The 22,284-nt window shown below is 33.0% G+C and overlaps 1 protein-coding gene across 1 annotated transcript in view; it reads left to right on the forward strand.

Moving 5' to 3' along the window:
- The first annotated feature begins 1,862 nt into the window (after positions 1–1,862).
- LOC130445433 (uncharacterized) overlaps positions 1,863–22,284 on the forward strand; it is a 137,847-nt gene continuing 117,425 nt past the window's right edge. The window contains exons 1-2 of the mRNA XM_056781041.1: positions 1,863–2,013; positions 16,703–16,972. Coding sequence (XP_056637019.1) covers positions 16,775–16,972 — 198 coding nt within the window. The 5' untranslated portion in view covers positions 1,863–2,013; positions 16,703–16,774. The remainder of the gene's footprint in view (positions 2,014–16,702; positions 16,973–22,284) is intronic.

Raw genomic sequence — 22,284 nt, forward strand, 5'->3', positions numbered from 1 at the left:
GTCTGAAATTTTCCGACCTTTACACGAAGATGCGGATGCGTTGAGAGGTTATAACCAGAATTTCAGCCATTTTGGGTGCTTACTTTTAATTTTGAAAGTCAATACGCCTATATAAATGAAAGAGAAGTTAGACACTGTGTACGGAGACTTGGTACCATCATTTACAACCGTAACAGTTTGAGCAGTTGAATTTAAACGTCTTGATTACAGTTGCTTTATAAAGTAATGTGGCCATATCAGAGTGGCCGTCATGTTTAATCCAAACTCGGATGATTAAGCATGGAATTACTTTCGTTCTTCTCATAATTAAGACATATAAAATCGTAATTCTCAAATATTTGATTAAAAACTTTTCATGGGCTCAATAGTATTTTTAATTAAAAATAATAGGAAAATAATTTATTTTGTGTCGTAGATAGTTTAAATTGATAAATAACGGTAGAGTGTATGACTCAATTAATTTTCATAAAAAATGTTTTCTTCGCAAATATTCATGTTTATGAAAAAAGCCTTGCTAGGGACTTTCCTAATAACTAAGAGATTAAACGCTCCAAATTTCCAAAAAAGTCTTCATTCGTGTAATAAAACGTTTCGTACAACAAAGATTAAATAATGTAGTGTTATTTACTTACCGTATGACAGAAAAAGATCCATATACAGGAGTGAAATTGCCAGGCGCGTTTTGAGGAGTGTATCAAATAGATACGTATCCTTATTGAAATCACTGCAATGAAATTATACCTGCTTTAGGAAAGGTATAGTGCACGCCTAGAATGTTTAACCCTCAACAGTCAAGCACAAACCATTCAAAAAGGGGAAAACGTTGAATTTTGTACCCACGAAGGGATAATTTCCAAATTGATGCTATTGCATTGGTTTATTCGACCAAATACCACAAACAAGTGCAGAATACGGGCTCATCAAACACATTTACTAAAAATCAACTTCCCTATAAAAGCAAAAGAAACATTGTGGCAATCGCAACATTCAACATAAACCAACCTCGTCCGCGGACGCTCAACCAATAAAAAAGAAGACGATAATCATCTAGGCGGCCAAAAACTGCGATAAAAAGTTGGGCAAATAGTACTGGATGATCGTTGGATGGCGTATCGGCGTATCAAAAGAACGAATTTGCCATATATTGACTAGAGACTTATGTATTTTTGAATAAAAGCGTATTCAAATGAATATTTCCCCTCGATTTACCACTCTGTTTCTGAAACGAAAAGTCAAAACAGTGGATTGCAGAGGGCGAACCTGTTCCGAAACAGACAAAGATGGTTTCATTGTTCGGAAAGTGTTGACCACCGTTTCATGGGATAGTGATGGGATTGTATTTACGACTAGCTTCAGCTAGGTGAAATAATAAAAGAATGCACCTCCCTGCAATCTTTCCTGTTTCCTAACCTTTTCATTTTTTTTTTGGAATACAAACGAAATTGATTATTCCCAGGAGTAAATAAGTCCAGGGATAAAATTGACTGTGTACTATCTGCGATTTTGAGTTGTTTATTTATTTTTGTTTTTATGTCCCTTATTAATGACTAGTTATTTATATATTAAAAAAATTCATTATTTGGAAGCATTAACACGCAAAAAATCACCGCAGTTTTTTTACTTATTTATTATTTGTTATTATAGTAGACCGTTTATAAAACTAATCCGCCCTTGTAGAGAATTATTATTTCCGACTATGGTAGTATAAACTGTCATTATGATTTAAAAGTCTAAGTAAAAAAAAAAACTAGAACGGTAAAAATTTTATGTGGAAGAAGCGCGTAGTTGCCATCTGTACGAATGAATGTAAAGCGAGTGGAGAAAATCCTTTAGGGAAAGCTGGAAACGTCCGCTTTCCAGTCAGTAAGGGTGGAAATATTGCGCGCACAACAATGCGTTGATACCGTAGAAACTGAAACTGTTATAACACGAAATGATGCTTATTTTTTTCATTTAAGTGTAGTTACAGTGAATTTTTTGTTCCGAAATTAGCTTTTATGGACATTTCTGAAGGTAAGAAAAATATCAATAATAATAAGTAATTAAAAAAAAATTGTTGAAAGTTGTCAACATTTGAATAGTTTAAATATATTATTAAATGTATGAAGTGTGATCAGGAACATGGTGAATTATTTGATTTAAAAAAAAAGTTACAGAAAAATTGCGTAAACCCTCTCTAAGTACTGTCATTGGTTCGCAATCCACTTATCCTAATTTGAAAGTTTTCTTCGGAATAGCTTTCATCTGATCCTCCCAAGTAATCTTCTCAATGTCAGATAAGGTATCATAAATTTATGAGTCTTTTTAAGTCTAACAGTTCTAAAAATCTCCTAGGTAAGTCACGTGTAATGTCTACTTAGTGGTTCCTTGACAGATTGTTAGGTTGGTTGCTAAGCCTTAGATCGAATTTCTGGGATAGAACGGATATTTCTTCTTCTACACTTGAGCAAAGTTATATTAACTATTTAGTATATCAAATATAATCCATTGATTCAGAAGATCTTAAAGAACGGAATTGTGAAGCATGCTAGAGCAAAAGACGAAGTAAATGATACCGTTTAAATGCAATTTATTATTGACATTATTCGGGAGCTACAAGGTATCGGGTATTTGTAAGTTCAAGTAAATAAAAAATATTTATAAGCAATAAAAGCTTTTATTGTTTTTTGATACCATATGAATTGGAAAATTATTTGGAAAAGATGATGTTATCCAAATGATGACCGTTACGTTGCTGGCACTCTTCTAAACGAGAACGAAGTTTGGCGATAACACGTCGACACAAAGCTCTTGATATTGCTGCCATTTCTGACCTGATGTTTTCCTTCAATTGGGTTAGGTTCGTTGGATTATTTTGATAAACCTTACTTTTAAGGTATCCCCATACAAAATAGTCAAGCGGGCTAAGATCGGGCTTCTGGGAGGCCAGTTGATGTTATCCTTTCGCGAAATGACTTTATTAGGGAATAATTCATTCACAACTTCCATTGAGTCATTCGAGGTATGCCAAGTGGCCCCATCTTGCTGGAACCACGTTATTGAGTTGAAATCTGCAAACTCCTGCAACTCTGGGACCAAAAAATTTCGCAACATATCGCAGTAGCGGTCACTATTCACATTGATTGTTCGGCCTCGTTGATAGTCAAGAAAATAAGGACCAATAATTCCTTTAGCAGACATAGCGGCCCAAACAACGACTTTTGGTCTGTGCAGGAGTCGTTCATGCTTTCGGCTCTAATTCTCGACTGCCCATTACCGACAATTCTGCTTATTAACATGACCATTCAAGTGAAAATTTGCTTCGTCGCTGAACAGTATGTTTTCAAAGTTGTTAAATCGCTGCATCAGTTCGTTCGCAAAATTCAGTCGATTAGCATAGTCTGTATTCTTCAATTCTTGAACCAATAGAACTTTATAGGCTTTTAAATGCAAATCTTCCTTTTAAAATCAAATGTAGGGACGATTTTTTGATGTTTAACGCTTGTCGTCACTTGGCGCGTGGCGTGTACGATATTCCGCAGGATACAGACGTTGAGCAGTCACTATTGAATCACCGTTACGATAATACGTGATGCGTCTCCGAGTACTGTTCTATCGTGACTAAAACTCCACAAAATGGCAGACGCCACGAACACCCCCCCTCGCTCCCTTTCGTCGCTCCGTTTCGAAAAGCTGCACCTTTTCATAGTTATGTCTTAGATCCATCTGTTTGCCAAACCGACTCATTTGGGTTTAGCAAAATTAGAATAGTTATCTCAGAGAAGGTGAATTGAAATTTGGTTATGAAGTTGTAGAAGAACCTCTTAGATGTCCCTGTCCTTTAGTACAACCGCGTGCTGATATTCCACTAACCTTCACAATCTTTTCAATTACTGTCTAATCGCAGTTTTACTATTTGGTGGTTTGTGAGATCGAGATGTTCCAGGACCCAAGATGTATCAGCCATTCGTCTATAAGCCCCATACGGTAATCTACTTAATCTCATATTTTTAAAAGAGTAATTGAAAACGGGCTCCAACGATTTTCATGAAATTTAGCATACAGGGGACTTGGTAGGAGATAAATCGATCTAGTTAGGATTCATTTTTAGAAAACTTCGTTCTATTAGGGTTTTCAATAATCGATAATTAACTTGAACATAAACTTTTTTATTGTAAGAAAAATAAAATAAAAAAAAGGTGGCGTTTGAGTAGTCCTAATGTTAAATCAGCCTTTCGGTGGAAAAGTAATAGTAATGGGTAGATTTTCGTTAGTGTCTGCTGTACAGCCACGTGCTGAACTAAATTCTTAGATTTTTTTATCTAGCGATGCTCCTTAAGGTCTGTTTTTAAGACTTTTAAAAACTAGAAGAGAATATGCGCGTTGATATAGAGCAACGACAATTTGTTGATCAGTATTTGGTATCTGCTTAACAATGGAAATGTTGAGGGGATTAAAGATAGAGCATTACTTGCACCGATGCTGAAAAAATTAATGATGAAATAGCTGGCAAATTTCTTGGAGAGACAAAATTTACTATGACTCAATGGAAGATTAACCTGAAGAATCAGTTGAATTTACTACAGAATTTCTCCATAGTGTTATCATATCAGACATGAACTAAAATTGAAAAAAATGCATTAGTAATGTTGTTGCGTGATTTAGATGTATCAGAAAGACTGGCAATTGTGTAAGACTCATGGTAACAAGTCTGGGTATTCAGTTGGCTTAAAGTCTTTTTAGAGTTAAGCGACCAACTAGAGTAAAAGTTTATCTTCTCAATGAAATCCTCGAAACACCCGCTATATAGCGAAGGAAGTATTAGATTAAGATTCGATTTCAAAATTAAAACTATTAGTTTAAAATATTAAACTAATTATACTCGTTATTTTTCATTCAAATATCCAGTTCATATCCAGAAAAATATTATTTCATCAGTATGTATTTTATATCCAAATATAATTTCTGAAAAACAGAAAATATCGAGCAAAGCTCGGTCATTCAGGTACTATTATCTTGAAGATCGACGGAATTTAATTAAATGATTGATAATCTTTTGCAAAATCGCCTATGTGAACAAAAAAATTTTATTTTATGCTTTTGTATGATACCATATTCATATTAAATTAGATCTCTTCAAGTTGCTATAGGAAAACAATTCATACTTGGAATAATTTCTTTCAATTATACAATTAAAGCGTAGTTAATCGTAATTGTTGTGTAATGTAGAAAAAGAATTTTTAGCGTGATTCTTCTCAATAACAAGATCACGTACTCCTAATAATTCGTTGGTAATTGACGTTTCAATGACCCAATATTCTGTTTTCTACATCGTATCTGATATTTATATTGAGGATTACCAGGGAGATATATACGTGAAAGATGACTCAATTTGCTATCCGGCGGGATTGAATCTTGTACTAGATCCCGACTTAGATTCAAGACGTTAAATTTTTTCTTGAAAATTTATTTGTAGAAAAATAAAAATTTATGCGACAAGATAATTTAAATTCAAAAGTGTCTTTGCTAAATAACAAATTGGAGGCGATAATCTAAAATATTTTTTATTAAACTATATCAATAAATTCAATTTCTATTTACTTTTAGTAATTCACTGTCAATTTGATACTGTTGATAAAACAACTAACAATGTTTATGATGTTAAAGATACTGGTTTAAGCCGACTATAATTTCATGTGAAAATAACCATCGAAATGATGGAATAAAAATCGAAGTTTAAATTTTGCGGGAAGAAGAGAAAATCGAAATATTTACTAGTCTCGAACTTCATTATTTCTATCGCCAAGGCGTAAAATGGTTCCTAACAAGTAAATTTTACTTACATCCCTTGTAGTATAAATAATTATTAAACACCCCGGGGCATACTTTAAACAAACATTTAAGAAGTTTCGACCAGTGGCGGTCTTTATCAGAATATTATTATTTGAAAATCAATTGATATCATAAGTAAAAGGACTTTTTCAACAATTATGGAATTATTTCAATAAATATGATATTAGTATGTCAGAATTGACCAAATATTCCATTTAACTAAAATTTGAAACACCTAAAAACAATTGAAGTAATGTTTATTATATATCGTGTACCTTGTAATCATTGTAACGCTTGTTACATAGGGCAGATATCTCAGTATTTGGAAAATAGACTAACAGGTCATCAATATGATAAAAAATGCATTACAGAACCACGAAATATAAAAAAAACATATATTTAATTATAGAGAATCAAAAATTATTGAAACGGAATCAAATATACGGGAGAGAACGAGAAAGCTATCAATGATAAAAAACATCTAAATAATTAAAGTAAAATTTCCAGATCTATTTTTTTCAATACAACTACGAATAATTTGACTGATAGCTGCTATATGTTTTTGAGATGTAAAAATTAAGGATTTTTATTTCGATTTTATTTTCATTATAATATTTGATAATGACCGAAAGTAGTGGAAACGGCAATATTATATGCTTTTAAACGAAATTTTAATTAATATAGTTTTAAAATCAAGAAAATTCATCAACAAAACTATATAAAAGAGGTCTAAAAAGTAAGAAATTGGTGGAATGAAATAAATATACAGAAATTAAACGCAAACGGCTCGAGCTCGCTACATGGTTCCTGTGATTAGATATCGCTGCTACATACTCATACTTACTCATCAATTTCTATTACAGCACTTTGTTGGTAAATTTGATTGAATCTTACTTCGTCAATTGTAGTTTCGAGTTTAAATTGTTCATTCATTTAATAGATTCTGTGTTGATAACTGATAATATCGAATAAATGCGTAAAATAAAATTTGTTCGGTAGAAAATTCTTCGAAGATATTTAGCGCCACCTTCCGTACCAATAGCATTAATAACGTAATCTGTTTTGTAATTCCTAATGGAAATATTTGGTTAAAAACTTGTAAATGCTTTACTTTATGATGTTATTATAAAAAAAATCAATTCACTATTAAAAAATTGCGGAATGTCTATTCTTATATTTCTCGTGGGAATAAATTGGATTATTTTGTGAATAAAATATAACTTCAATTCAGTTTCATTGGTGACCTACAAATAGAACCGCAATTACCGAGTCATGGATATTCTTTTCAATTTCTGTCGTTATAAAGGGATTTTTTACACTGTAAATTCGATCTTAATTGAAAATCAAAAAAGTTTTCAAATACTTTATTGATAAATTCAGAAAATAGAATGAACACTTGCATTGTAATTTTTGATTCAGAATATGTCGTAGTTCTGTCTATAAAATGGAATCTCAATAAATTTCTATACCCTTGTACAGTATTTTTGGATTCCTCAATACGATTACCACTCTGTATATTTTGGGATACTCCGAAGCTAGAGGAGTTAGCGTTGGTAACGTTGCATTTTTAAATGCCATAAACCTTGAGTAGTAAGCTTTGACTTCAGGGTCGCTACTATCAAAGAATAAATAAATAAAACTTGTCATCTAAATATGAATCCATTATCCTTTACGAGCAACTGTGTTTCGTTGGTATAGCGTATTTGGAAGAAGACAGATATCGCTTGGTAATGAGGCACGTTCTGGTAGGATCATCAACTTTATGCGAAAAAGTAGGAATTCCTCAGAAAACGTTGAAATATTTAATAATGGTGGAGATGGTATTATTTCTGAAATACTAACAGGTGATGATTTGTACATACCATTTAATGGTATTATTACTCGCCAAGTCGTGTGTTGATTCACGAAGAGAAATATTTACGTGGTCGACTATAAGACAGACAAAGCAATTCATCAATTTTGATTAGCTCCTTTTCAACTGCGGATGTCCACATGTTTTTCATCGTGCACTTGATCACTGTCTTCATTGGACTGTTCTAATCATCTAAACACTTTATCTACGAACCGCGTAGATTTACTTATACATTTTACTAACGGTCGACAAAAAACTAATTCAGATAATTGTAAATCAATTACAACACATTGATAACGTTAAAAAAATTGTAGTTATTGTCTTTCAGTAACAATTTCGTTTAGCAATATTGCGGAGAATATCCGCTTTTGTTTTGGGTTAGATTCTATGGAAGTTATAGAAAAGAAGAATATCGAAATCCAGCGCAAAACTTGAATGAAAATGGTTACATTAGAATTCCAATCCTTTTTTAATATAAATTGTGAGTCTAGCATTACTTTTATATTGATTATTGGGATAAAGGTCTTAATTTCTCTGCCAATCAAAAGATTGTATCTTCTACGTGAAACAATTAATTTATCTGATATTTCCGCTCGAAAAGATAATGGACAAAATTGACTTCATACATTATATATCGATTTGTGGTTGTCGACAATCGGTTGTGTGAGCACAACATCCGAATATAGCGTCAAAAGAAATGATGGGAATAACGTCGTTGTTTATGCTGCTGTTATTCAGGGAAAAGCGGTTAGACCTCAAATTAATAAGATAGGAACGCAGGAAATTTGGTTTTGCTGAAATTGCTCGGGCGGAAAATAATTGTTTACATCTATTGTAGAAGAAATTTTCCTATACAGATATAATTTTCCATTGCACTTAACGTTTTTATGGAAGAGTATCATATGTTATTTTGGAATTATCAAATCAAAAACAAGACGTTTCCACGCATGTGAGAGGATATCCTCAGAAGTACCTGGCCTGACCTAGAGATGGTGGTAGTTGCTTAAAACGTACCACTGTATTAAAAAGTAGACACAACTATTTCACTGGATGTGTAAATATAGAAAAAATTGATCATTATATGATACAATACTTTTATTTGGATGGCCTTAGCCCCACCAATATAAAAGCTGAACTAGATACTACTCTGGGTGAGACTGCTCCTTCGTTATCAACAATAAAATATTGGGTAGCAGAGTTTAAACGACTTGCAAAGACCAGCATCGCAGTGGTCGACCAAATGAGGTGATGACTCCAGAAATGTTGAAGGGAATCCTGGATAATCGTCGACTGAGAGTGCGCGAGCTAGTAGACATAGTAGACATCAAAAAGTGCAGTACATCGCATATTAACTGAACATTTAGACTTGAGAAAGCTGTGCTCAAGATGGGTGGTACTTTTGCTCACAATGGAACTAAAACAGCGACGTGAAGATGTTTCCATCGAGTGTATGGTAATGTTTCACAGAAATAAAGTCGAATTTTTGCTCCCTTTCATAACCATGGATGCCACGTGGGTCCATCACATCACACCCGAAACAAAAAAACAATCAATACAATTGACTGAAACGGGAGAACCAGTTCCAAAGAAGGCAAAGACCGTTCCATTTAAAGGCAGGTTCGTGGCGTCGGTTTTTTGGGATACGCGTTGATACTCTTCATTGACTATTTTGAAAAAGGCAAAACTATCAACGGCAACGAACTTATTGCAACGAATTGCTACCTCATGCACCCTATACGCCAGATTTAACAGCCTCGGATTATTTTCTGTTCCCAGACTTGACAAAATTTTTGTGTTTTCTTTTTTGGGCCAGGTACTAATTCGACCATCTTCGTAAAACACTCTACAAAACATTTTTTTCTTGCCCTGAATATCTTTGAAAAATTTTCAATTTACCGGGAAATTTATGATTGCTACTTTTGTATAGTAAATGTTGGAGGTTTTAATCGACATCAAACTGAGAAATGTCTTATTTCACACAATGAGGATCTCTCTCGGCCTATTTACGTTTCAAAAGTAATTCGCATGCTCTCAGAAACAATGCCAAATTCACATAAATCGGTATAGTCTACCAGCAAAGTTTTTTTTCAAAATTATCAAATAAGTACAGAGCTATTAGTCTCAAGATTTAAAAAAAATTATTGCTCCCAAAGCGCAAATAATTAGAATTGAGACTTGAGATAAACTATTCATAGGCAATTGCTAGCAGTCGAAGTTGGGGATAGGGATGTTTCCTCTTGGGTTTTAAGGAGTCTAGTAGTTGTCCAGTGGATGAGAACGGTGATTCGATGATAATCATAACTCATCTGGCTTGTAGATCATTTAGACAGCCCAGAGTTGATCTTATGTCTTGACATCAACTGTGTAGCCTGGACTGGATCGACACTTATAATTGAGGATTGACTGTTCGTAAGACTAAAAGTTTTTGAGAAGGTATAATAGGGCATTGCTCTATATTTGATTATGGTAAGACTGATTCGCTTGTGTACTCTATTCAGAGGATTGTTTAGATCGGCTTGAAACATAGAATGGAATCAAATTTAAAAATACAGGCTTGCTTTATTAGATAACGATATTAGTATGTACAAACTATAAATAAGTTTTAGTTCAATTAGAATTTCATTACTTTACAGATTGAAGATCATTTTGATAAATGAAATGTTCAAACAACTGGCCTGTTTGTAATCCAATTCTCAATTTCGAAAAATTTCATTTTATATATATGAAAACAGTGTATATAAAATGACGTACGTTCCATTCTCTTTTACCAGCTTCAATAAAAGCCGCGAATAGAATTCGAGAAGGTAATTTTCTCAAGTACCCTACTTATAGTCCTTACGCAACTTTGAATATAGCTTATAGGGTGGATCAATTTGAAACGGTAAATAAAGACGGAAACTTTGTCAATTACATGATTAATTTGGCATGAAATTAAATTTTTGATACCCTGTTTTAGTAAATCTGATTATAAGATAACTGTAAAGTCAAAATTCGCTTTGAATGGAATAAAGTTACATTCAGAATATAATTAAAATGAATAAAATAAATTGTACGGCTTACTTGTGTTTTTTAATGTGTTAATTGCCTTATAACCTCACTGATGTATGGTTTTAACGAGATAAAACTGTATTACAACCCGCAGTACCAGTACGAGTTAGTTTTCTATATTGGTGAAATGTTATGATCTTTTCAGTGGCTGGAGTTTCTGAAAAGGCACTCGTAATTGATTATTTTTAAACTTAAATTTAAAATAAATTAGCATCATCCTCCTTTAGTCTCAGTCTTCGAAGTATTAATATTAATTTTTTCTATTATTATATAGGCACTAGTTTCGGAAACTTCTGACAATTTGTTACGAACAAGCTCGCGAAATGGGTCCTTAGGCCGACCCTGTCCAGCTAAATGGGATTTTAAAATTCGGTGAATTCGCGCGGCGTCTTTCACATTTTTTATAAATGGAGGAAGCGCCTTTGATGTTCCCTTTTAGAACTTTTTATCATAGCAGGCGTTTATTTACAGTATTTCTATTTATTTATTTTTTGTTGCTCTAGAATTTTATTTAGGTATATAAATGATTTTCGTAAACGCAGTTTAATTAGTTTCAAAAAAATAGTCGTAGCAAAAAGGTTGAATTACTTAAAATAATCGCAGAAATTGTCTGAATCATATTTATGAGTAAATTATTGGAAGTTAAGTGTATCGTATAGTGTGTAAAATTGAGATCGTAAGAGACAGAGAAACATTATAATATTATATTTCCAAATGTATCCTTTTCAGATATCTTCACATATAAGGTCGATATCTTTTCCTAATTCCAATAAGGAAATATACTCGACGAATGTTCCCCTTTGTTTTGAAAGTTGTTTTTGTCTAAGCGTGAAAATAGATAGACTAACAAAATATGTCAAGTTTAAGAAAAATGTTTTTCTGTTTGAACGAAACGGAACAATAGGACAGAAAATACGTAATAAGACATGTTGTCACATATGACTGAGGGTAGATATATAAAGATTTTATTATCACAGAACAACGGTGTTATTTTTCACAGGTTGTCACAGCTGTGTAAGAAGTAATAAAACAGTTCTTATCGAAATATGGTATGAAAAGTAGTAAATTTAATAATCTCCAACGCATAGCCAGTCAGAAGACGGAAAATCTCAATTGTTGAGTGGGAATTTTTATGATTTCCAACCAACACAAATATCTAAAATCTTTAATTCAACCATTTTGAATAAAACTTTAAGAGTATTGAGGAGGAATTGATATTTTAGAAAGTATATGGGAAGGAAAAATTCTAAAAGGAATCTAAAGATAAAAAGCATATAAAAGGGTGGATAAGAAGAACTTATAATTAACTTTTATGAACGTGTAATAAATATATTTATCTATAACAATTATGTATTAACAAAAATAAGTGTAACATATAAATTCTTAACAATATCACCCTTACCGCAGGAAGTACTGCTTATAATGTGACGTGTAATTAATAATTATTATTATAACGTTGATAAAAGTTGATAACATATTTTGTTTTTTGACGACTATTTAATAATATTAGATTAGATCCAATTGAAGAATGATATCGATTCTCCATCCCGTGGTTTTCTGTCTGCGCAGCTCTTGATTGGCGGAGTACCACCCAGCCTGCGTGGAATTGGTACCAGAAATAGAATTTCGACAACGAGATGTGACAAAATTTCGCTTAGGCACCAATAACCTCCAACGAAATACCACCAATCGTTTCGAAGAAATACGTAGCTGAACTAATAAGTCCCCTATTCAAACTCTGTTCTCTATAATATAAAAGAGGTCTTTTCTTTGATCGAGTTCAACCCATACAGCGAGTTTCGCTCGCACATTTACAGCTCGGCTCCTAAGCATACATTGAAATTGTCGTTTTAATATAGAAGAGAGCAATTCGAATTTTTGCCGATCCATAGTTGACTAGAAACCTGGAAAGTTTGTAACATAGCAGAAAGGTCACTAATATGACTTTGTTTTACCGATTCTACCACAGTAAATGATCTTCCAACATGTCCAACTTAATCTCACCTAGAGCAGTATTTACAAGACGTAATCGACAAGCAGACGTGGCTTATAAACACCGAGTTTACCTGTAGACGCCCAGAGCGTTAATTTTTTTGTATAAGGGCAAGTCTGTGGATTCAGTTACCAAGTTAGGCCTTTTCTCCAAACACTACAAATCTCCCCATGTATTTCCAAACAGCAGGCACCATTGGAACTAATTATATATGTAATTATTCTTTCGAGAAAAGCGTTGCCTCAACAATGTTTCTATTCAGAACCTGTTTTTTTCCACATTTTCAGAACTAGAATACATGCTGGTCAAATTCGTTTTAGTTTTATTTTTATACTCCAAGATTTCATAAAATGTAGATGTTGTTATTTTGAATTCCGTGCACAGTTTTCCGCGAATTTTCATTAACATAATACAACAATGGCGATGGTTAATAATATACGCATCCGTTTTCATATTTTGTGCTCTTTTATTTACTTGTTTATCGAACAAAAGTTTAGAGTAGAATGCTTATAAAATCTATACGAAAAAGGGAATTTAATTATCTCTCTAATATTTACCAAATTTTCCGTTTTTGCTTGTAGCCAATATTATTTTACTCGTTTCCTTATTGTGTATTTAGTTAATTAATTGGGAAATTATTCGGCTACCACATTAATCTTAAATGTCTTTGAAAACGAATTAATTGATAGGGCAAAGTATTTAAGTAGAAATTTGAGATTCCGTAGTACCTTGCAAGTAGATTGAGGTATTCATGCAAGCGGCAATCTCTATTAAAGCGCTTAGTGTACGTAGCACCTCTTCTGATTATCATTTTTTAATAGTATTTTCGTTTTCCTCAACTCATATTTGAGGCCTGCATAGTCCGTGCACTGTAATTGCTCTTATTCGCCTATATTTTTTTAATATTGTATTAGTATTGTTCCCACTAAAGAGTTTTGGACCAAAAGGCTGTTGGTTTACTAGTTTATCATCTCTCTTTTCTTATATTCTTTCTTCCTAGTTCGTTAATTATGCCAAATTCATTTTGGCGCTCATTATACATAAGCTCGGTTCTTAATAACTTAAATTAAGTGATTCGTAATTTTTTTTCTCAAGGAAACCTGAAAGATCTCACCATCATTGTGATCTGATCATTATCACGATCAATGAACAATTTTTTTCTATCCTAAATTACTATGAGTATCTGTAAACTGAGGGTCTTGTCAGTAGATAACTAACTCAAAAGGCTTCGTCCTCTTCAGTCTTCTCTCTAGGTTCGCGTTGTCGAGGAGGTGGATTGCCTCGACGTTCACATGTTCCAAGAGCGTCTGTTCGTGACTCTTTATTAAATATTTGGGTGTTGCTTTCGCTGGAACATCCCCATAGTTGAATCCCGTAGGTCCATACCGGTCTTAGGATTTGTTCATATACAAGCAATACATTTTCTGTATCTTATACCTAGTTCTTTTCGTTCCTTTTTTATGTGAGATATCCTGGGTAACTTTGCATCTAGTGGTAGCTCCAGATATTTGGCTGTATTAGCATATGGTAGCTATTCATCGTCTATTCATACTGATCCATATTGCTTCAGGCTTCAACAGGTAAGTCATTCTGTGACCTTATTGTAGCTCCGATGTTGTTCAGGGCTCCAAACTTAACGATTTCTTGAGCCAAGGGAACAACAATAAGTTGACGAGGCCAGCGCTGTATGTACCGAATGGGGTATGAAGTTGTTCTCATTTTTGAATAAGGTATTGACGGTTTGTCCTGGTGGCAGAAGCACGGAGTGCCTTCGGTTTTTCCGCAACTTCTTCTGCTACGACTGGGATTTGGAGATAAAATCAACCCCAAACGCTTTTTGATTCGTTGCGAAAGTCTCCACTGGCACTGCACTCTACAATGCAAAAATTGATTGAACGAGAGAATGGGAAGTACTCTAATCCAAGTGCCCTGTCGCTTTAGAACGCGCATTATGTTATATTAGTATATTATAATTGAGTTATACAAGTTACTGTTTCATTTCAAAGTACTACTTTTAAGACTTTATTTAAGAGTAATGTGATATTGGTACATATGAAAAAATTTACTCTATACATTCTTTTGGCCTCAAGGAATAGTGGCAGAAGATAATAAGCTCATCGGGAACTTTTCGGCAGGAAGAACTGAATGTCAGGAAAAGACCCTTATAGTTTAATACTTTTTTCCAGGAGGAGACTGGTCAATAGTTAATTTTATTCGTAGCATTATCATTATCAACCAAACTTCTTAAGAATTTCATGAAAGCAATGTTTTCCTTTCCATTTTGATACAAACTGTAGAGATTAAGCATAAAAATATAAAATAATATTTATAATTAAAACATTTATTCATTGATGGAATAATTAATACAGCATAATCGTTAATTAATTTAATTTTACAGAACATTTGGTGCTGTCAACAATATTCTCGATTGAATCAGAGATATTAGCCGAGGCTTTCAAAAAGTCTCGTCCGAAATCTCGCACGAGTGTCTCGCTGTATCGCCAGGGGAGGATCTATAGTCAATGTTTTTGCTTCTCTCCAAGTTATAGCTCAGTTTTTGCAATTTGTTGATCGATATCTTATAGTATGAAAATGTATCAGAGATTTTCCATAAGTTTCAACAAATAGGCAGTGTTCATATTGTTAAAAGTTCGGATAGTACAAATATTGATAATAATACAAAAAGTGATACAGTTGAAGAAATTGTAGTAAACCCGTATTCTTTCGCAGCCCAGTCAAAATATACTGGGTTTTAACCAATTAGCTGATAATTAGAGTTCAAAACAAGATAAAGGGGCGTCCATAAACCACGTGGTTATATTATAGTCCTTTTGGAACTCAGCATTCCCTGCACGTGGCCTTATCCACAACCCCATCCCCCTACTCGATGCTACGTGGTTCTGTTTCACAATATTTCATGTTTTCTATTAGATATTTATTATCTCTCATATTTATACATAGTCTGAGTCAAATGGTTGTTTCAGCGACTCTTGTGAATTATTAATTATTGGGATATCTTCTATATATGAAGTCAATGGTTCATTTTCGTAATGAGCATTCCTTCCTCGTCAAGTTACTCATCAGCCGGCTCAAGTGTATATAATTCACATAGTACTTCCTTCATTCTTTTAATCATTATAGTCTCTTGGCACGTTGCTTATGATTAGCTTTGGTACGACGTCGCGATATCCATGAAATGAACTGTGTGCTTTTTGTTATTTTTTTGAGGCAAAATCCTTGAGATACAATCTATTAACTCTGAATAAATATTATTTAACTTCAATCCATTAGCATTTGTGTGACAAATAAAATCATTTTCTTTAACAAACTTACATCTGAAAAAAACTACGTAGCTTTGTTCTCATCTCCCCCTTCCCGAAAGTGTCTCAACGTAGTATTTGAACTTATCCCCCTCTTGACCGAGCTACGTGGTTTATAGAACATCCCTAATGTTAACCAAACGATGATATTTCCTTTTTAGAATCCTCTATTCTGGTACAAAGATCGGTGATAACAAGCTGAAATTTCCGACCTAAAGTTTTGTTTTAATTGCATTAGATTCATCGAACTAGTCACGTAAACCTCACTCTTGATGTTTAATGTATTTACTAACATAATCATTTACTTGTAAGTTGGATTCATCAGAGAACATTTATTGAATAACCGCATCGAAATTTAGTCGATTTGAGTCGTCCGTATCCTTCAATTCTTGCACCAATTGAATATTGTACGCTTTTAAATTGAAATTTTTCTTAAAAAATCGAATGCAAGAACGTTTTTACAATATTCAATGCTTGGCTTCGTTTTAAAATAGATAAAAAAGGATTATGCTCATACAAACATTAGTACTGAATCATCTTTACGATAATATGCAAAAAACCACGATACGTCCCCGAGTACTAAATACAAAATGGTAGCCTCTGCGATACCTTTCCAGTGACTAAAATAAATATCTGATACTATTCTTTGACACATTGTATTTTGAATTTTTGTTACAGGTAAAAACCATCGCGTCGACATTAACTTTAGTGAGAGGCAAGTATTGTGGTAGTGTTTCAATTGATGAGTGTATGGTAGAAAAAGAAATTAAAACCGGTAATGACAATAACATGAAGCTCAGTGTGTCGGCGTATAGAGCTCACGCGTCCGCGCACAAGAAAATATTAGACACTGCGTACAATCTTAATTATGGCTCCACTTCGGCATCTCATCCGCATACGACGGGGTCTGCAAGCTCATCAGGAATGGCGACTTCTTCAGGATTTCAGGTGAAGTCAAATGTTCAATCACCAAATCACTGATAACTTTCCCACGACTAACTAGTATATGGTGTGGAAGGTCAATTTTCGGAATGAAATATCTTTCTTTCGTAATTGGTATGAGCATTAATGCTCAATAGAAATCGCTTTTTAGTGCCTAGGCATTGAAGTAATTGAACTGTCTTTCTTTTCATGTTCGACAACAGTCCATTAGATGACGAAAAAATAAGTTATGTGCGTCAACTTTTGAAATAATTGTGTTACTAAACGCGACAGTCCTATTCTCCTCGTTTCAATTCCAAATATTTTCCCAATTATTTTAGAATCTGGGCGATTTAAAAAAAATTATATGTAATGCGACATCAAGAGCCATTTTTACATTCTATGGTGGAAATGGAGATTAAACTAAAGTTTAAACTATGATTTGAATTATACAGGTTACAGTTAAGCAAACATTTTCCTGCCAATTGTCAAATATAACTGAAATTTGAATTGATTAAGAAAGTTGTATAAACAAGAATGAACCAACAACATTTTGAAATTGCAATTCATCTGAAAATGAAGTACTACTTTTGATTGACCTTGTGAAAAATATGAGGCAATGTTTCTGATAGAATCACAATCATTTTAAAAAATAAGTGGCACAATCCAATAATTAGTCGAATTTTTTGAAGAAAAATTAGACTATTACGGTAGGCATGACTAGAAGAAAAATGGGGGGCACATCATTTATCCCATGTTTTGAGACCTCCTGAACACGATTATCAGCAATTGCTCACCTCTGCAGGTCAAACGAAAAGCGACTGAAAAATGAAATTTCACATGTAGGTTCAATTAGTTGCGAGATGATTTCCTGTCTAAGGTCGAAACTTTCCATCTCCACCCCTCTCCATTTTATGGTCATTTTTGTTATATTTTCTTATTTTTTGGCAAGAAAAAGTTTAACTAGAGGGTTCGAACTTCGCTTGCAAGTAGGGGTGATGTTGAAGAATTGTCTTTCTCAAGTTCAAAGTTTTCTTCTTCAGTTCTTCTAGTACAAAACGCCCGAAATCATTTTGATCCTTGTAATTGTTGAACTGGACCGCCTCCTATTTAATGAATAATACGAGTATGATCATTGCTAGGGTGATTTTTTTTACTTCCCATTTTCGAAATTTCTTGTCATTATGACAATTTTTTCTTTGTTGTCAATTGGAATTGAACAAGAGAAAGAGAGTTAACTTGTGAAATGAAAAGTTATGAGGAAAAGCAAATCTTCCATATAAAGAAATAAGATTGAGAATTGATATCATTTCCAAGAAATTCATTTTATGGAAAGATTTGTTTGTGTATTAGTTAAATTCTTCATTCGACGAAAAATTCGACTTTCGTGATGGAGCTCTGCTGCTCACGGCTTTTTTTGCTCTAGGATGAATAATTTTTTGTTTTTTCGGCGCGTCGAATATAAAGTGTTAATCTTGAATCATTTCATAAAAACCTTTTATAATATTGTGAAAATGTGAAAAATATGAAAAAGTTCGGATCCCTCGTTCGCATAAATATCTCTGCTTCTAGTCTCCAGCCCCCTTTACTGCCTTGATACATAAATAACTATTTCCATTCTACCATTTCTTGGCACTCGTTATTAATTATTTTCGCGTATTAATGCAATCAGGTGTTTGTACTTTTTGTAGCATTGATTCTTTTCTTTTATCTTCGTTCTTTAACTAGATCTAGTCTATTTTTTCCATTTTTTCTCTTGGATGTGCAATTCTCATATATTTATTCCCAATCTATTACCTATCTTTCATGATTTACACCTGTTTCTTTAGTTCCTTCGTTTTACCGTAACTTGTCTGTCTTGTCTTCTGAATGGTGTTGCTCAATGCCAAATTCTATAAGCTCTCTATTAATTATTTTGATACGATGATTAACGATAGTTACAACATGCCTCTTGATTCTAGTTTTGCTTTGGACACACAAAACAATGAGACGAATTTGCCAAACATGCTATTCTCTAGGATGATAGTTTTAATCCTCTCTGTATTAAGCGTTAGCTACTCATTTATCTTAATCGGATCGCATCTGGCAAATACATCATTATACAATAACACAATAACATTCAAAAATAATCAAAAAGTACTAATAAGTATTGTTTTCTCCATTAAGTTGAATATTTTAGGTCAGATTGATTCCCTGAAAATGAAAATTAATCGATAGATATGTATTAGCAACAGTAGTGATTGGTTTCAAATAAAATGAAACCAGTTTCATCATAACTGCAATGGATTTAATGGAATTTGCATTATTTTCTGAATAATGAGTATAAATATCGAGTTACTCCATTTTATTTGAGCCTGATTATATTGAACAAACTACTTTATATATTGGTTAGAGGTTTATGAAAACGTCAACCAATTACTGTTGTTCGGAGCAGTTGCCACGTTCTGGAAAATGATTATTATTAATCCTAAATTCTATCGGTTTTGGATATCAATTAAATCCCAGTTAGGTTATCAATTATGAGGGTTTCTCTGTTGTACGGAAACACGAAACACTTGCGATAAATGGATACGTTATATGTGAGATTGCTTTAATTTGATTTTGATGTAGAAAGTCGTGTTCCAGGATGATTTTATCAAAGTGAAATATTAAGCTTACAAACTGTGATAAAATTAAGGTATCGAATTAAATAGTAAACATAGTTTTTATATTGTTATTGATAAAGGGTTTTTTTTGTAATGACAAATGGGTACATACGCACTCTTTTTTTGACATAATTTATGATAATTTAGCACAATTGTGGCTGAATTTCGATTATGCATTGGTAAATTGTTAGTAGTTTCGGATTTGATGACACAGAGTTTGGATTTTAAATGAACCTTTCTACCTTTACTTGAGTGGAGTGCAGCCTTGATGTAGTATCACTTCTCCATTCTTCTCTATCCATTATTTTTATCTTATTCCATTTAATATCTCTCTCTTCTGTCGGTATTCCAACTTCCACATCCTGCCCTCTTCCAGTTCTGTTAAAAGTTTAAACCATTCCAGCTGTGCCTCCTCTAGTTTGGCATCTATAGGACTTGTTCCAAGATTTTTCTGTTTGTGTCTTTTCCCATCCTGCCCAATCTCTATTTCTATCCTCCTTATATTCCAATTAAATATCATTCAAGAAGTCGTGTAACTAACAAAGAAAAACACATTCCAACGCTTCTAGTAACTTCTCGAAGGATTTGTTTTTTGGCTCAAAATAGGCTTCAGTTTGTTTCGGCAATTGCTTCTTCATTTGAGTTGAATTTTTTACCAACGATCATTTTTTTGAGATTAGAGAATAGCCAGTAGTCACTGGGAATCCAGATCTGGACTATATGGTGGATGAGAAAGCATGTCGTTCGTTCAATTTAACCATCGTTTTCGTCAACATGTAAATCGGTGCATTGTCTTGATGAAAAAGTGGTATTTTCTTCGACATGATTTTTGCATTCAAACGATCCAATAACTCTATGTGAATTCGCTATTGATTGTCTTTCCCTTTTGGAGAGATTGGACGATCAGATCGTATCTGTAATGTAAAAATAGATTAGAAAAATTAACAGTGTCTAAAAATCTATATCCTGTGTTGTTAGTTACGAAAAATGGATTTCAAATTTTCAATTGGTGTCAAGAAATAACCCTGTATATCATAAGTAGGGTTAAAGTTTATCGCACGCAGTTATATTTAAAGTTGATTTTAAAATTGTTTACTTAGAGATATGTCGTTTACCACGAATATATTCATTCTAATATTGTTAATTGGGTCAACAATACAAGTGTCCTCGAAATCATGTAATCCGAATTTTTTAAAAAATGCCGTTTATTTCTTCAGTGTTAAAGAAAATTTTGAATATTATCCATGGCGTGCGTATATATCACCAGAAGGTAAAGTGAAATATATGATGGTAAGAGGTGTTCAACATGTCCCCGAAATCTGCAGAAATATTTCAGTAAGCTACAATACACTACAGGAAGTGGTGTTTTTAAAAATACAGTTAGAGTATATAGAACCTGGTTTTTTTCACAGCAGACATTTGGAACAAGTTTTCATACAATATAACAATTTGAAGAGCATCCCGATTGGTTTGTTCAATAGTACGAGTATCAGAAGTTTGGTTTTGAATGATAATAATATCGAGTATATAGAAGATGGTGCTTTCAGAGATATGCATAAACTAGAAGCTATAACGTTAGATTACAATAATATCAAAGTTATAAATCCTGATTGGTTTTCTGAAGCTAGAGTATTTTATGAAATTAATTTGATGCACAATAACTTAACGGAACTACCAGCGGATACCACGAAATACATGATCGAATCTCTTGACAGAACCAACTTTAGATTGTTTGGGTCTATTAACTTCGATAATAATAACATCAAGTACGTACATCAAGATGCTTTCAGAAACTTGAGATACTTTGGAACGATCAGCTTGAGCAATAATAATATGTTGGAAATTCCGGATAAGTTGTTTAACAGACTTGAGTTTTTGTTAACGCTTCACATGAACAGCAATTCTTTTATTTGTTTTAGTAATAGAACAATAGCCAGTTTGCACGGCGTGAAAAGGTTATTTTTAGGAGATAATCATATCAATAGCGACTGTGTGCAAAGAATCAAAAATTATTTTGATTGGAAAAATGATTTGGTTTATTTTTGATTTCTGTATTAATCTGATTTGTTTTTGATTAAATATTTTATAACTGTAATAATGTAAATTCATTGGTTTTTGGAATGTATTCAATTAATCTTACGTGTTTCAAGTTCTTTTGGATGTTTCATAACTCTTATTAGGGAATTATTTATTTGCTTTGGTCGATTTGTTGTATTTGTATCCTAAAATTTTATCGTCTTTATAAAGTGGTTATAGTTAATTTTGATTTGTTTTCACTATATATATCAAAGATAAGTATATACAAAATAAAATGAAAAAAATTGAATCGTGAGATAAACTCGCATATATATTAATTACTTACTTAAAATGCCGCTCTATTAACTAAGCCTTATAAATACTTTACAAATCCATCAGCAGTCTAAAGTAAATCGAACTATTTTTGGACTAAAGACGACAGTTGACAATTGTGACATAACGATTATCCAAATAAAATAACAAAAATTGTTTTGGATTACTTCCCAATTATGAGGGTTAACTATAGGGTTTCTATATACGATTTTCTTTAAAAACAGAATATCGTCCTGATATCGAAAATGAAATCTTTTAGAGTTGGACATAGTACACAAATCAAGAGTTAAAAAAACCTAACCTAACCTAACCAAACTGTCTTTTAATAAAAGGCGACAGGTGACA

Source organism: Diorhabda sublineata, chromosome 6 (assembly GCF_026230105.1).
Source record: "Diorhabda sublineata isolate icDioSubl1.1 chromosome 6, icDioSubl1.1, whole genome shotgun sequence".
NCBI classification, from domain to species: domain Eukaryota; kingdom Metazoa; phylum Arthropoda; class Insecta; order Coleoptera; family Chrysomelidae; genus Diorhabda; species Diorhabda sublineata.